We start from the raw sequence: 17,482 nt of genomic DNA on the forward strand, positions 1-17,482 counted from the left end.
ATAAAACTTTCCTTTCTTACAACAGAAAGAGTTTGCGAGAATTGTAGTTGGACGAGACAGGAAACTTCTGATGTCTACTACTCCATCAACATAACAGTGCATTGTCTATCAACTGGGAGGGGTGACCAGGACACAGGACAGTTGGCACTGTGTAACATAGTCCCTGGGCCAGATTTCTCAAAGCATTACCGACAGTTTATTCTTCTAAAACTGTTCTAGCCAGTTGAAGAATAGTTCTGCATGATAGTAAGAAAATTCGCAAAGCCTATGTAATAGCGACAGTTTAGCGTGGATTTCTAGAGCTACACTACAGTTAAAAAGACTCTGAAGAGAAAAAAAAATATATGATATAATGAATTTGTAGTGTACTATGAATAATTACTGGAAGATTTGCAGAAAAGAAAATATTCCCTTTTTTTAGGTATATAGTTGTATTTATAACATTGGATCATTATACACTATGTTCAGATTACACATCACTCAGCATTCAGAATTCTTCTTTCCGAGCAGTCTGTGAACTACTGACCTCGCATCTGGCAGAGAAATATTAAATAGTTCAATAACATTTCAGATAATAAAAGTCATAAAACAGCCCATTCCACGACTCTGAAAGCCGTAGAGATTAATGGCTTCTTTGCATAGAGATAACAACTGGAGTTTATTAACACTTCTTGTACTGGAAACAATTAGACTGATGTATCTGATCTTAACGTTTTATTTCTTAGCTGTACTACACATACAAATCATAATAGCATAATTTTTTTTCGCTTCAGTGTCTCTATTTGAAGGGGCAGTTTATTGATAATTACTATTTACATTAATCACATATCTGTTATTTTATATGGAGAGCTTATCTTTCTCCATCGACCTTGGCGTCAATTCACCAGAGGTTAACAACCTAAATATCTCTTGGGAGGTAATTAACCTCCTGTGATATCTCCAAGTAGCAATTATCCAGAAGTATAGGGGAAATTATCGATCGAGAGAAATGCAAGAGATAAATGTGAGATAAGTATGAGATAAATAAGTGATAGTTAGTAGTTAGTTTTTCCCCAAATCACATTTCACCAGGGAAGAAACGGTGTGTGGTCATTCGTAATTTTTACATCTCTTAACCCCCTGAATTAACCTGGAGATATCGTGGTTTTCACACAGCAGCTGCTGCTGTGGAAGATGGAGCCTTTTGAGCTTACTCTGTTAGGCCTGATGCACACCAAAAACCGCTAGTATATTCGCAAAATGCTAGCAGATTGTGAAACGCTTTTTCTAGTTTTTCTGTAGCGTTTCAGCTAGCATTTTTCAGTTCTGTGAAGCGTTTTTGGTGTAGTAGATTTTCTGTATTGTTACAGTAAAGCTGTTACTGAACAGCTACTGTAACAAAAACCGCCTGACAAACCGCTGTGAAGTGCAGGTTTTCAGAGCGGTTTGCGTTTTTCCTATACTTAACATTGAGTCAGAAACGCCTCCGCAATCCTAAATCTGCAGCAGCCCGGGAGTATGCGTTTATGCAAAACGCCTCCCACGCGTATCCGCAGCCGCAAGCGGATCGCAAAAAATGCAGCCGAACCGCTCTGGTGTGCACTAGGCCTTAGAGCTTGCTTCTATTATGAGGATACGAAGGCGCAGGAGGAGGGTCTGTTTAATCGCCCCTCGTATTTTTCGTGTGAGAACAGTTCGTGATAATTTTACTGAGACAGAGGTGGTTAAGACGTTCAGAATCACTCGTGAATGATATGATTGATGATGTGATCCGGCAGTATAAGGCGGGAATACTCTGGTCATGTAGTGGTTAAACTCTGCCTCCTACCCACAATGCTTCACTTTCATGCTTACAGAGCGGAGAAGTAACCCATGTAAATCATTAATACCGATTATTACCTAAATCTCTGCTTTCTCACACTTTCCTCATGCATATCTCTCCATTATCCCCTGCTATCGAACACTTTTCTCTCTGTCCTCTCACACTGGTGAATTGACTCCAGAGTGTTAAAATACCTCATGAGATAATCTACCTACCTTTTTTCTCTTAGTAAATCCTCTCTGGTGAATTGACGCCCTTGTGTTAAAAAAAAGTAGATGCTATCACTTAGTTTTGCTTTGGCCGATGGCTCATTAGCATAGTATGCGACGACAGGCTTCAGCCTGCTTATAGGCTAGCAGACACTCCAGCTGATTTATAAGGCTGTCTCATACACCACAGAGAGCTGGGCTGTGTCATGCGCCGGACGGACTTCTCTGATAGCAGACACTCAAGCTGATAACGCTAACTCACTCACTACAGAGAGCTGCGGTTCTCTGTAACTAGATAAGTAAATAAACAAACATGCTTTTTCATAAGTACATAATTAGCCGACTGCTTTATCTATTCAATTAACTGGTTACAGAGAACTCAGAACAGCAGCTGTCTGTAGTGTGTGAGTCAGCGTTATAATAAATCAGCTGGAGTGTCTGCTATAAGCAGGCTGAAGCCCGTCGTCGTACAGTATGCTAATGAGCCAGCTCAGCTCGCTGCCAAAGCAAAAATAAGTGATAGCAACTATTTTTTTTAACACAAGGTCTATGGAGAAAGATATGCTCTCCATATGAAGTAACTGATATGTGATTCATTTAAATAATAAAAATCAATAAACTGAACATTTAAGAAATGTGCAAATCCATTCCTTTAGGCAGGGAACACACTTGTCGTACGCGTTTTGATATGTATGCGTTTTCGCGTTTCCGCGTTTGCGTTTCCGCGTTTGCGTTTCCGCGTTTTGCCGTTTTCGCGTTTTTCCGTTTTTTTTTTTTTTTTTTTTTTTTCCTCATTCATGACAGGGATGCTTTTCTGACATCATTTCCCGTGGAAGTGTTTTCATTGTGTGGTAGAAAAGGTCACACAGTGGTAGTGAAGATGTTCCCTAGCATTCCCCGCCAGATACCCCGATCTTCCCTAGCATTCCCCGCCAGATACTCCTACTCCTCCGGTTCCCATCTGCCAACAAAACCCCTGCTCTTTGCACGCCAAATCCTCCTGCTCTTCTCCACCGCTCCCCGCCCGCCGATCAGCTCCTACATAAAAAAAAAATGTATGCCACTCACCCACAAGGCAAACCAGTCCATTTGGCGTGCGGTGGAGAAGAGCAGGAGGATTTGGCGTGCAAAGAGCAGGGGTTTTGTCGGCAGGTGGGAACCGGAGGAGTAGGAGTATCTGGCGGGGAATGCTAGGGAAGATCGGGGTATCTGGCGGGGAATGCTAGGGAACATCTTCACTACCACTGTGTGACCTTTTCTACCACACAATGATATGTATGGTATGGACAAACCAGTCCAGCACACTCAATGGCGCTTCTTTTCTTTGCCGCCAACGGAGAGAGGAAGGGGAAACACGTCACAAACCCTAATTTGAATAGCCGCACATGTTACCCGCAGGCGATTCTGTGCTGTAGAGGAATCGCCTGCATACCGTACAAATATCTCCGGAAAAAAGCAGAAAGGATAGCGATTTCAAAACGCACATTAAAAACGCTATCCTACACGCAATAAATATTACGTTTTCTAGCCTCCTATTATTTAACATTATATGCGGCAGTATGGTAATTTGTGCGTTTTGACTAGTGCGGCAAAACGCGCAGAAACGCATGTAGTGTGTTCCCTGCCTCAATGTTGCCGAAAAGTGCTCATTAGCAGTTCTACAGATAGTGTAGGCTAGATGTGATTTGTGAAGGGCTCCTCCCCTCTCAGTCAGAGTTTGCTGACAGCAGGTGTGTTGGTAGCCTTAGCCACAGCAATTTTCCACACACATTGCACTGCCTGAGAGACCTTCCTATCTCCTTCTATTCCTTACAGTTTAAGAAGGAATCTTCATTATCTAGTGATTTTTTTCGGCTGTCTGAGACAGTTCTGCAAGGATTTTTAAAAATAAAACTAATATTTTGTTTAAAACGCTCTTGATAAATCTGGCCCCCTGTCACCTCAACAAAAGGTTGGCTGCCAACATCAAATCAACCATTTGCCTGCTCTTTTAAAACAGGGTGGGTAAGAGATTAGAGTGCACCTGTCTGTAATGTAATCTCAGTACAAATACAGCTGCTCTGTGAGGGCCTCAGAGGTTGTCTTAAGAGAATATTTGGATCAACACTAACAGCACTGTGAAGTAAAAAGAACACACAAGACAGGTCAGGGATCAAGTTATAGAAAAACGTAAAGCTGGTTTAGGCTACAAAAACATTTCCAAAGCCTTGAACATCCCACAGAGCACTGTTCAAGCAATCATTCAGAAATGGAAGGAGTATGGCACAACTGTAAACCTACTAAGACAAGGCCGTCCACCTAAACTCACAGGCCAAACAAGGAGAGCGCTGATCAGAAATGCAGTCAAGAGGCCCATGGTGACTCTGGACGAGCTGCAGAGATCTACAGCTCAGGTGGGAGACTGTCCATAGGACAACTATTAGTCATGCACTGCACAAAGTTGGCCTTTATGGTATAGTGGCAAGAAGAAAGCCATTGTTAACAGAAAAGCATAAGAAGTCCAGTTTGCAGTTTGACACAAGCCATGTTGGGGGACACGGTAAACATGTGGAACAAGGTGCTCTGGTCAGAGGAGACCAAAATGGAACTTTTGGTCCAAAATGCAAAACGCTATGTGTGGCAGAAAACTAACAGTGCACATCACTCTGACCACACCATCCCCACTGTCAAATATGGTGGTGGCAGCATCATGCTCTGGGGGTGCTTCTCTTCAGCAGGGACAGAGAAGCTGGTCAGAGTTGATGGGAAGATGGATGGTGCCAAATACAGGGCAAACTTGGAAGAAAACCTCTTGGACTCTGCAAAAGACTTGAGACTGGGGCGGAGGTTCACCTTTCAGCAGGACAATGACCCTAAACATAAAGGCAGGGCAACAATGGAATGGTTTCAAACAAAACATAACTATGTATTAGAAAGGCCCATCCAAAGTCCAGATCTAAATCCAATGTAGAATCAGTGGCAAGATCTGAAAAAAGCTGTTCACACACGCTGTCCATCTAATCTGACTCCGGAGGACTCCAGGAGGACCCGCCTTACATCCTCCTTTTCCCGGCAACCTGGGCAAAATACTCATGGAGCCGTTCTCCCTCCTCCCTGCAGGCCAGAATCCTCTGCCGTTGGTCCTCAATCTGTGCCTCCAGCTGTTGTTGCAGTTGCTCTATCTGCTGCTGAAAAGCAGCTTGTAGCTGCTGGAGGCGCGCTTCATATTCCACCCGCTGCTGCTGTACTTGTTGCTCAAGGGCAGCAACACGGGCGGTTACTTCAGAAGCTGTAAAAAACAAGATGTACAAAATTACAAAATTACACTATACATGGACATTGTACAATAACGTTTAATAAAAGTCAAACCAGTACAGTGTGGTACCGTATTAGCCATAAAAACAAGGAGTTTTGAAACAGGATGATAGCATTTATTGGCTGTTTTTGAGAAAAATAACATGAGATTTTTCTAATTATAAAAAGGCTTCCTTGTACTTTTCCCTGACCAACACTGAAAACACGGCTTACAAACATTGACATTCACTGTATTAATGGGTGGCTTAAAGTCAGAAATGAGATTTAAAAAAGAGACAAAGTACATACATTGGATCATATCTGTACAACATGGTTAAAACCAGGACTCTTGTTTACAACTTCTCTTGCTGGTACAATGGCTTTTCAATATTACAATATTCTTTTTATTTTATTTTTAATTTTTCAATTCAATTTTTCTGTTATATGCTTGCGTTTGATGGTGTTTACTGTTTACTGTCACTATGCATTATTTTTTACTTGCATTTGCTGGTTTGAAATGCCAGAATGCTCTTTAGTTTAAAATTAATGTGGCATATGACTACTAGCCCAGTTAGTATTTCAACTTGGAATTTCCAATAGTTACCCATCATCATCACCAGAGTGTACTTTACGTTACATGAAGGGAACTGTTTAACTTATCAATTTAGCCCAGAGGCCAGGAAAAGTGTTCTGAGTAACAGTTAAGACATGTAAAAATACATTAATGTTTGCCGAAAAATTATTCAACTCTGTATGTCAGTGTACATAAAGTGTGGTTTTCATTTTTAGTCAGGAACCAGTCCGCCGAAGGCATTTTAAAATCCGAAAGCTCACTGTTTACTCATGTCTAAGTTTGACAATGAATGGTATCATCCAGATTCAAAAACAAAACTCCTGGTTTTACCTAAAGTAAAGAAAGAGTAATGAAATATGACTGCCAAAAGTAGTGCCTTGCAATCCACCCAAAAAAATCAAACATGTATTAGAACTTGTTGTGGCTACAATGGATGTGAAATACCTTTATACTACCATTCCACACATGCATAGTACTGCAGCTTGTCAACATTTCTTCAAGTGATATGTTGCCCCATTATGTACATTTATTTATGGCCAAATTTGAATGAAGCTTCCTTTGAAGTTGTGAAATTAAAGCATGTCCTTACATTATATTTACAGATGATACACTAGTTTTACTATGGACATAATCACTGGCCGGAAGAAGTGTTCTAATTTGGAGGCAGGGTGATGTAGTGGTGGTTGGTGTGTTAGTGCTCTTGCTTTTCAACGATTCCAATCCCTTCAACATCGGGATGTAGTTCTTAAAGGGGGGACAGGCAAAAATGGCGCACAGCGCCAATAGTGTCAGAATGGCGCTGCATTACAACGATATTTAACGTTTTATATGTTCAATTTTTTTAGCAGGGATCGTGCTGGAGAGGCAGCGGGCTGGCAGCGGGGTCGGGCTGGAGAGGCAGCGGGCAGTAGGGGGTCGGGCTGGAGAAGCAGCGGGCAGTGGGCTGGCAGCGGTGTCAGGGTGGAGAGGCAGCGGGCTGGCAGCGGGGGTCGGGCTGAAGAGGCAGCGGGGTGGAGGGAGGATTACGCAGCATGTGTATATTGTGTATACATTACCTTGTCCCGGCCGGCGATCGTTCCTTCACTTCATAGCTTGCACGAGTTCTGCATCCAGCCAATCACCATGCGGAAACTGAAGCCGCATGGTGATTGGCTGGATGCAGAACTCGTGCAAGCTATGAAGTGAAGGAGCGATCGCCGGCCGGGACAAGGTAATGTATACACAATATACACATGCTGCGTAATCCTCCCTCCACCCCGCTGCCTCTTCAGCCCGACCCCCGCTGCCAGCCCGCTGCCTCTCCACCTTGACACCGCTGCCAGCCCACTGCCCGCTGCCTCTCCAGCCCGACCCCCGCTGCCAGCCCGACCCCCTCTGCTAGTTCCCTGCATTTTTCAATGGCGCACCATTCTGCTGTTTTATAAAACGCTATTTACCGTTTTAATGTATTTACATTAAAACGGTAAATAGCGTTTTATAATCGGCAGAACGGTGCGCCATTATTTCCTCCGCGCCATTTTTTACTGTATGCCTTAAAGGACCACGAGCGCAAAAAACAGTAGGCATTGAAAATCTGACATAACCGACAGATTTTGGGACAATCCATCTCCTCATAGGGTATTTCAAGGGTTTGCTTTGTTTTCAACTGCATTTCCTGAACAATAACATCTGATTAACTGAAAAATTAGCAAGAAACCAGCCGGCCACACTAATCACTTGAACAGTCCACTGTATTATGTCAGTGACATTTTGCAAATGTTCAGGAAATGCTGTTGCAAACAAAGAAATCCCTGAGAATCCCCCTTAAAAACATGGACTGGCCCAAAACCTGTCATCTGTCCCATTTTAACTGCCAACTTTGTTCAAGATAGTGGTCCTTTAAGTTTTTACTTCTGTCAGAAGCTATGCTCCTGGGAGCAAAGAGACCATCTTCCCAATACACAACTATCCAGGCTCTCTTGCTGGCATGGGAACACTTTATCAAATTCCCGCCTAAGTCGTCCCTGACTCATAGTCCTACCATCTCTTTAAATGCCCTTAAAATCCTCAGCCCCCATTTGAACCTATCCGCATGGGATAAAGTTAAAATCACCTCACTAAACCAACTGTCACAAGGCTCTCAGCTTAAAACATTTGAGGAATTACATAAAGAATTCCAATTACCATTCAACCAACTCTTTACCTACCATAGGATATATAGCCTGATCAAAAATAACACAATTAATATACCCCAGCTCAATAGTCATATCCTAATCCTAACAGCCATTAACAATAAAGGCCCCCCCCCCACACACACATTTTGGCCGGATGTATCTCCACTTGGTATACGTCGATACTAGAAGTGAGTGATGCCTCACTGAAAAGATATGCTTTAGCCTGGTCCAATGACCTACAATCTAACATAACTGACCAGCATGTGCTCAGTCAGGACCACTTCTAAAAGCCTAAAACTCTCAAAGAACAACTCCCACTGTGAACTTTCACGTAAAGTTATTTTCAGGTGGTATCTGACCCCCAGAAGAATGGCCTCGTTCTCAGAGGATAACTCCCCCAACTGCTGGCATTGTAAGAACTCAGTGGGGACTCTACTCCACATGCTATGGGAGTGCCCTAATATTGCTCAGTTTTGGGACCATGTGGAACTCTTAGGGCTGGTTCAGATGGACGTTTGGAGGCGTTGCGTTCGTTGGCGTCGCGTTCAGCAGCGTTCGTGTGCGTTTGGATGCGGTCGCGTTTTTTCTTCCCCTAGGGGGACATTAGCCGTCGCGGTTAACCTCCCCTGGAAGCTACATGTAGCTTCCAGGGGCTCCTTGAACGCCAGGGAAAATCGGGACCCAAACGCCGCGTTTGTGTAAACGTGCTTGAAAGCTTGGTACAAACGCTCCCATTCACTTGAATGGGAGCGTTTAGCACCAAGCCCTGAACGCTGGCTGTAAACGCTCTGCAAACGTCCGTCTGAACCAGCCCTTAATTAATAGCTTTTTCCTTCCCTACTTACGTACGTCTATCAGCTAAATTAGCTTTACTCTTAGTAGGGCTAGAGGAGATCCCACTAAATTTGCAGCCCCAGGTTATGCATATCATTCTGTCGGCACTCTCCCAGATAACTAGCAATTGGAAATCGGCCGACTACCTATCTATTACCCAACTAATCTCCCTAGTAAACAGCAACCTGAATATGGAATATAAAATTAGACTAAGATCCTCAGTGGACCATAAGATCTTCACCCTTCCTAGTACCTGGTTGGAATACACTAACTAGAATCTCACTTCCAATATAGCTCCTGGTATACTATACACTATAAGTTAAGTAGGTAGTGTTACTTATGGTAGACTAGTCAGACCTCGTCCGTCCTTCCCACAGGTGTTGTACTTTATACTCACTACAGCGACGAGCATTATGTAGACACTCTAGCACTGAAACAGGATCCCTGTAACCCTGTATCAAGGGCTAACCTTCGGGCCACTGAATTGATACAGTACATTGATGTCCGAGCCCTGGGGGTTACCTATTATGGGTCAAGTTAAAACTCCCAGGCTGGACTAAGCGCATAGGAGTGCTTCATGTATTACCTCCCTCTGTTCTTCATGGGAATAAGACAGACCAGGGGTGTTATTCATAGAATAGTTTGCAAGTGTATTTGAATGTATGATGAATATTATGCAGTCAGCTGTTTTCATTACTATGGAACTCTGTATTTGAAATGTAATAAAAAATTATGATGAAGAAAATTATTTTTACTTCGGTCTGTATTGTTTTCCTCCTAGCACTCATTCTTCCGCCCACATCCAAAACATCTACAACTAGTATACTTGGCTTCCCCCTGAATAGACCCTAGAGTACAATACGATACATACACTACACAATGGCTCCAAATCAATAAGCTGCATCAAACACTTATTAATGTATTTTGTTCTACAACAATAAATTTCACTTACACTCAGCTGTTTCAATGGCACCACTTTCTGGCCTGCCGGAGGAAAGTTGCCGTGGCCGGCGTCTGCGCAATCGCACAGAGATAGAGGCTAAGATAAAAAGAAGACATGGTATCATTCACCTTTTTTTTTTTTTTTTTGGGACTGTAAAAAAAAAAAAAAATTATATTCTGTACAAAAAAAACATTATGTACTAATCTCCTAAGAGACGTAGCACTGTCATCTGATTAATGTTGCAACTTTGTTAAAAAAATACTTACATGCCACAGATCGGCTCCGGGAGCGCCTTCGCCCACGCTGCCGGCAGCGCCTTCGCCCACGCTGCCGGCTGCTACGGGGCCTTTGGCTGTTGCTGGGTCCAGCCTCATCATCAGCAGGGGGGGAGGCAGCAGCAGGATCCTCCTGAGTGGGGTCCACAATATTGCGGGAAGAGGGAGGAGCAGAGGCGGAACGGGCCCGCCTGCGTGCCTGAGACCGATCCACTAAAAAAGAATGTGAGATTGTTTTTAAAATTGTGAGTTACATACCCAATAGGAGAGACAATTTGTTAGACATGAAAATCGTAAGGATTTCCAAGGTTGAAAACACGTACACATCACGCTACATATATGAAAAACACATTATTTACTTACATTCCCGAAGCTGGTCTTTAATTCTCCTCACCGCACATGGTGTCTTCGACTTGAAGTCGCTCCACATGGTCTGGATCTTCTTGACCGACCATGTGCGGTGGTATCGGGTCTCAAGGTCCCGCTGTAGCTGGTCCAGGATAGCCCTCTTCTCCTCCCTCTTCCTCTTATCGTAGGCCCCTCGTAACATTGTCTGAAAAAAAAAAAACAACAACAAAATTAATGATCCGCTAAAAGTAACCTTTACAATACCTACATCGCTTGCTATTGTACTAACATATGATAAGACTGATGAAAAGTCAATTTAATGTTCAATTGACTTATCATCAGCAGTCTTATCAACTCCTTGAACAATAGAAGTAGATTTTCAGTAAGTTAATCGAAATCAAAGTTATGAGAGCCTAAAGGCCAGTACAAACGCTACACGGGAGGCAACGACGGGTCTGTAGTCACCTCCCGCTGGTCAGATTTTCCGTGGACAGTCCGACGTGTCTACAGGCTGTCGGCTGACTGATAAGGCTCTTTCTGAGGTTCTGAGCAATCCGCCCGGCGGCCTTTACAGACCGCTGTTGAGTGTTGACTTGAGTGTGTGTATGGGGCGTACAGTTGTGTAGTCTGAACATTAAGCCCTTCAATTGCAAAGCTTCATGGTACTATTAAAGTAGCTACAGATGCAGCATGCATTACACAGTCAAGCAAAATAAATTGAAAGTCATGGATTAATACAGTGAAGAAAAAAATAAATAAACTTACTTTAATAATCAAATTCTTTTCCCGCTTCCGCAGGCGTGCAGAGGAGGCAGCAGAGGCTGACGTCCTGCTCCTCCCACCATCACCATCACCACCACCACTCCCACCGGCTTCAGCAGCATCTGCCATGATCGTACAACTCTATGAATAATAACATTGCAAAATATCAAATATATTTTTTCACATACGAGAAATTATTTATGATCAAAACATGTATAATTGCAATGAGTTTGCTGTTTTGAGGCAAACACAGCGACATAGCGTTCTATACTCTGTACAATGACTATTGTGTAAATGGCTATCTAGTTACAAATCATCTGATTAATAGTAATACGGAAGTGGATATCTAATACTTTCATATACTTCTGAAGTGCTAGAAATTCCTGATGTACTTGCTAGGGAGCAGTAATGAATAAGAAAATTACCATTTTGGCGGAAGACAGCGCTGCTTCCGCCTCTGGGAACACGGAGAGAGCGTTGGTGTCATCTGGAGCTGGCAGCGTGCGGCGTTCTGGATTGTCCACGCTGCATAGGAGGAGCGTGGACAATCTAGGGCACATCTGCTACCAATCAGACTGCACTTTGTGGCCACATCTGCGACCAATCAGACTGCACTTTGTGGGCACAGCTGCGACCAATCTGACTGCACTTTGTGGGCACAGCTGCGACCAATCTGACTGCACTTTGTGGACACATCTGCGACCAATCAGACTGCACTTTCTGGGCACAGCTGTGACCAATCAGACTGCACTTTGTGGACACAGCTGCGAACAATCAGACTGCACTTAGTGGGCAAAGCTGCGAACAATAAGACTGCACTTTGTGGCCAGATCTGCGACCAATCAGAATGCACTTTGTGGACACATCTGCGACCAATCAGACTGCACTTTGTGGACACATCTGCAACCAATCAAACTGCACTTTGAGGGCACAGCTGCGACCAATCTGACTGCACTTTGTGGACACTTCTGCGAACAATAAGACTGCAATTTGTGGCCACATCTGCGACCAATCAGACTGCACTTAGTGGGCACAGCTGCTACCAATCAGACTGCACTTAGTGGGCAAAGCTGCAACCAATCAGACTGCACTTTGTGGACACATCTGCGACCAATCAGACTGCACTTTGTGGCACATCTGCAACCAATCAAACTGCACTTTCTGGGCACATCTGCGACCAATCAGACTGCACTTTCTGGGCACAGCTGCGACCAATCTGACTGCACTTTGTGGACACTTCTGCGAACAATAAGACTGCAATTTGTGGCCACATCTGCGACCAATCAGACTGCACTTAGTGGGCACAGCTGCGACCAATCAGACTGCACTTAGTGGGCAAAGCTGCAACCAATCAGACTGCACTTTGTGGACACATCTGCGACCAATCAGACTGCACTTTGTGGCACATCTGCAACCAATCAAACTGCACTTTGTGGACACATCTGCGACCAATCAGACTGCACTTTCTGGGCACAGCTGTGACCAATCAGACTGCACTTTGTGGACACAGCTGCGAACAATCAGACTGCACTTAGTGGGCAAAGCTGCGAACAATAAGACTGCACTTTGTGGCCAGATCTGCGACCAATCAGAATGCACTTTGTGGACACATCTGCGACCAATCAGAATGCACTTTGTGGACACCTCTGCAACCAATCAGACTGCACTTTCTGGGCACAGCTGCGACCAATCAGACTGCACTTTCTGGGCACAGCTGCGACCAATCAGACTGCACTTTGTGCACACATCTGCGACCAATCAGACTGCACTTTCTGGGCACATCTGCAACCAATCAAACTGCACTTTGTGGACACATCTGCGACCAATCAGACTGCACTTTCTGGGCACATCTGCGACCAATCAGACTGCACTTTCTGGGCACAGCTGCGACCAATCTGACTGCACTTTGTGGACACTTCTGCGAACAATAAGACTGCAATTTGTGGCCACATCTGCGACCAATCAGACTGCACTTAGTGGGCACAGCTGCGACCAATCAGACTGCACTTAGTGGGCAAAGCTGCAACCAATCAGACTGCACTTTGTGGACACATCTGCGACCAATCAGACTGCACTTTGTGGCACATCTGCAACCAATCAAACTGCACTTTGTGGACACATCTGCGACCAATCAGACTGCACTTTCTGGGCACAGCTGTGACCAATCAGACTGCACTTTGTGGACACAGCTGCGAACAATCAGACTGCACTTAGTGGGCAAAGCTGCGAACAATAAGACTGCACTTTGTGGCCAGATCTGCGACCAATCAGAATGCACTTTGTGGACACATCTGCGACCAATCAGAATGCACTTTGTGGACACCTCTGCAACCAATCAGACTGCACTTTCTGGGCACAGCTGCGACCAATCAGACTGCACTTTCTGGGCACAGCTGCGACCAATCAGACTGCACTTTGTGCACACATCTGCGACCAATCAGACTGCACTTTCTGGGCACATCTGCAACCAATCAAACTGCACTTTGTGGACACATCTGCGACCAATCAGACTGCACTTTCTGGGCACATCTGCGACCAATCAGACTGCACTTTCTGGGCACAGCTGCGACCAATCTGACTGCACTTTGTGGACACTTCTGCGAACAATAAGACTGCAATTTGTGGCCACATCTGCGACCAATCAGACTGCACTTAGTGGGCACAGCTGCGACCAATCAGACTGCACTTAGTGGGCAAAGCTGCAACCAATCAGACTGCACTTTGTGGACACATCTGCGACCAATCAGACTGCACTTTGTGGCACATCTGCAACCAATCAAACTGCACTTTGTGGACACATCTGCGACCAATCAGACTGCACTTTCTGGGCACAGCTGTGACCAATCAGACTGCACTTTGTGGACACAGCTGCGAACAATCAGACTGCACTTAGTGGGCAAAGCTGCGAACAATAAGACTGCACTTTGTGGCCAGATCTGCGACCAATCAGAATGCACTTTGTGGACACATCTGCGACCAATCAGAATGCACTTTGTGGACACCTCTGCAACCAATCAGACTGCACTTTCTGGGCACAGCTGCGACCAATCAGACTGCACTTTCTGGGCACAGCTGCGACCAATCAGACTGCACTTTGTGCACACATCTGCGACCAATCAGACTGCACTTTCTGGGCACATCTGCAACCAATCAAACTGCACTTTGTGGACACATCTGCGACCAATCAGACTGCACTTTCTGGGCACATCTGCGACCAATCAGACTGCACTTTCTGGGCACAGCTGCGACCAATCAGACTGCACTTTGTGGGCACAGCTGCGACCAATCAGACTGCACTTTGTGGGCACAGCTGCGACCAATCAGAATGCACTTTATGGACACATCTGCGACCAATCGGACTTTACTTTGTGGGCACATCTGCGACCAATCAGACTGCACTTTGTGGGCACAGCTGCGACTAATCAGTCTGCACTTTGTTCCAACATTTCAGCATACCCGACAAAATAGCATACAAATGAAATTGAACACGTGCAAAGTCATGCAAGTCATACATTAACCCCATAATGCCCATCAGCAGCACTAACCCTTGCAACCCAATTTAGATTCCTGGGTCCAACTCCTAACACTGGCCCTCCTCCACCATGTGGTCTGGAATAAAAACCGCGCTACATGCCCACGAAGGTAACTTCATGCACAGAAAGTGCATGCCACAAATCTCCATCAAATGAAACATGATGCTATCCTATTCCTAATCAAATGACTGACAGGTCAGTGTCAAACACACAAATATGGTAACTTGTTTTTCTAACCTAAAAAAAAGGAATAATTGCATTCATCATTAAACATAATAAACATCTATGTAAACAAATATATGTACATATTATTCACTTACCTCAATAGCAGGTGCAATCTGCTCCTCCAGGTCTCTCTGCCTCACCAGACTCCACAACAAGTTCCTGGAAGTGAGCAAACCACGGAATTCCTCCAGGGATCCGCCCCCCAGTGTATCATTGAAAAAAAAACGGAATTCCGGAAAAATGGGCGGAAACTGACGAAAGCACGCTGTTATCACAAATTTAAACCATACACAAAAACTTTATTCAATAAGCAAAAAGACGGAATGAACAACGCTAACGTAATTTACGGAAGTCCGTAATAAAAATACGGAAACATACACTCGGAAAATTCCGGAATATAGCCGGAATACCGTGGAAACCCTCCGGAATACCGCGGAAACCATCCGGAATACCGCGGAATGACCCGGTAACGGAATTCCGGATCGGCGGTATGCGGAATTTACCGCGGTACACGGATTTGCAATTCCGAGCAACCCTAACCATGACAATCAGCCCTTGGGTGTAACACTGTCACTTTGTTGTGATTTGTTTTTGCTTCAGTAGCAATCATTTACTTTTAATCATGTGCACATGCATGTGCTAGTGACAGCGGCGTGCACGCATGGGAGAGTGGCCATAGCACCAAACACACAGAGGCACTCTTTTGGAAGTGGAATCTACTTTCAAAACTTGTAATTAGTTAGTGTAAGTAAATGCACTGAACATGATATTGTCAATAGTGTGCTGTGAGTATTATTTGCAGTGGTGGTATGCTATTCATCTGACAGTACATAGTATGTACAGTTGTATGAACATGGGGGGGATAGAAAATACAAAACTGAATCATTGACCTTGTACATGGAGGTAGAAGTTATGTAAATACACCAGTGTTCTCCCCAGGCTCTTTTAGTCGGGTGCTCCACCCAGCTAGTTTTTGTGAGCACCTGGCTGTCGTCGGCTCACCACCTCCTCTGCTGTAAGCAGTGTTGTGCACAGAAGCACTGGCCCTGCATTCTCTCATCTTGCCTCACCCGGCTACTTTTCCATGCCACCCGGCTACTTTTTCATGCCACCCGGCTGGAAAAAAATTCTAGGGACAACACTGTACACAAATTTACACAGTGGTAGATACAGATAGAGCTCTGTTTTTTCAAATTTACAATCTAAGTGGTTAAAGGGCCACTGGGGCGATAAACTATAAAATCTGAAATACATCTCTGCAGGTACATTTAAAGTTAGCCTGTAAAAATACAGCCCCTCCTCCCCAGGGGGTACTCAGCTTGGGAGCTGGTAAGCCTCTGGATCCTAAAGAGGCTTCCCCATCCTCCTTCATCATCTCAATCCTGCACTGACTGGGACCCCTGAAAAGCAGCCTCATGCGTGCTAGCTCTGTCCCGCTCGGTCTACAGCAGAAACAGGCGAGACTGATCGGGTCTGTGCTACTGTGCAGGCGCAGATGGCTCACACATGTGCAGTGGCGCAGATCTGATCCAGCAGGACTTTTTCCGAAGACAGCTGAGTGGGACGGAGCTGCTGCACCTGTGTGAGCTGCTGGCCTGCTCAACAAGCTCATTTTTGGGGGTCCCATCACTGGAACAAAGGAGAAGGGTGGAAGCCTCTTTTGTATCCAGAGGCTTTCCCTGCCAAGGTGAATACCTCATAGGGGGGTCACTTTTTTCCCCTTACAGGTAGACTAAGCTGTATTTTTGTCCCAGAATATTATTAAGTGTAAATTACCTTGTCCCTATATAGCTGTCACTTACAGTAGATATAAATCTGACAGCTCTAAACTTTTCACTGGCAGGTTTTGGAGTAGTCCATTTCCTCATGGGGGATTCTTAAGGTTTCCATTATCCAATTCAAAGTGCTCCCTGAACAGACTTTGGGCTGGTGCACACCAGAGCGGTTCTGGAGCATTTGTTAAAACACTTGCAGGGGGAAAACTGCTTGGCTAATGAAAGTGAATGGGCTGGTGCACACCAGAGCGGTTTGTTTTCCCCCAAATGCAAACTCGGGGGCTGCAGCATTTTTTAGATTTCTGAGGCGTTTCTGCCTCAATGTTAAAGTATAGGAAAGTGGAAAACAGCTCTGAAAAACGCTAGATCAGAGCGGTTTTCCGGGCGTTTTTGTTACAGAAGCTGTTCGGTAACAGCTTCACTGTAACAATATTTGTAATCTGCTACAGAAAAACGCTCCAAAAAACGCTAGGCATGTGTAGAAAACCTCCCTAAACATGCCTGGAATAGCTCTGAAATCTGCTTCAAAAACCTCTAGCATTTTGCAGATCTGCTAGAGGTTTTTGGTGTGCACTGGCCCTTTCACAGTTCACAGTGTACAACGCAGGCAGTCCGCTAACATCTTGTATAGGTCTTTGCCAAGGAGTGCTTTTCAATCAAATAATTGAAAGCTTAGAATACCACATGAAGAGATGAACAGCCTAAAACCTGTTGGTAAGAGGTGCAGAACTATTCAGTGGCGTAGGGATCACCAACAATAGCGGCAGCTTTCAGCTG

At 44.7% G+C, this 17,482-nt stretch overlaps 2 protein-coding genes across 2 annotated transcripts in view; one reads left to right on the top strand and one right to left on the bottom strand.

The window, feature by feature from the left end:
- Positions 1-17,482, top strand: part of LOC137521317 (opioid-binding protein/cell adhesion molecule homolog) — an 838,111-nt gene that overhangs the window by 376,292 nt on the left and 444,337 nt on the right. The window lies entirely within an intron of this gene.
- LOC137521289 (myosin-10-like) overlaps positions 3,662-17,482 on the bottom strand; it is a 58,497-nt gene continuing 44,676 nt past the window's right edge. Inside the window, exons 3-6 of the mRNA XM_068240340.1 lie at positions 10,426-10,615; positions 10,054-10,275; positions 9,797-9,883; positions 3,662-5,278 (exon numbers count right to left, since the gene is read on the bottom strand). Coding sequence (XP_068096441.1) covers positions 5,043-5,278; positions 9,797-9,883; positions 10,054-10,275; positions 10,426-10,615 — 735 coding nt within the window. The 3' untranslated portion in view covers positions 3,662-5,042. The remainder of the gene's footprint in view (positions 5,279-9,796; positions 9,884-10,053; positions 10,276-10,425; positions 10,616-17,482) is intronic.

Source organism: Hyperolius riggenbachi, chromosome 6, assembly GCF_040937935.1.
Source record: "Hyperolius riggenbachi isolate aHypRig1 chromosome 6, aHypRig1.pri, whole genome shotgun sequence".
NCBI classification, from domain to species: Eukaryota; Metazoa; Chordata; class Amphibia; order Anura; family Hyperoliidae; genus Hyperolius; species Hyperolius riggenbachi.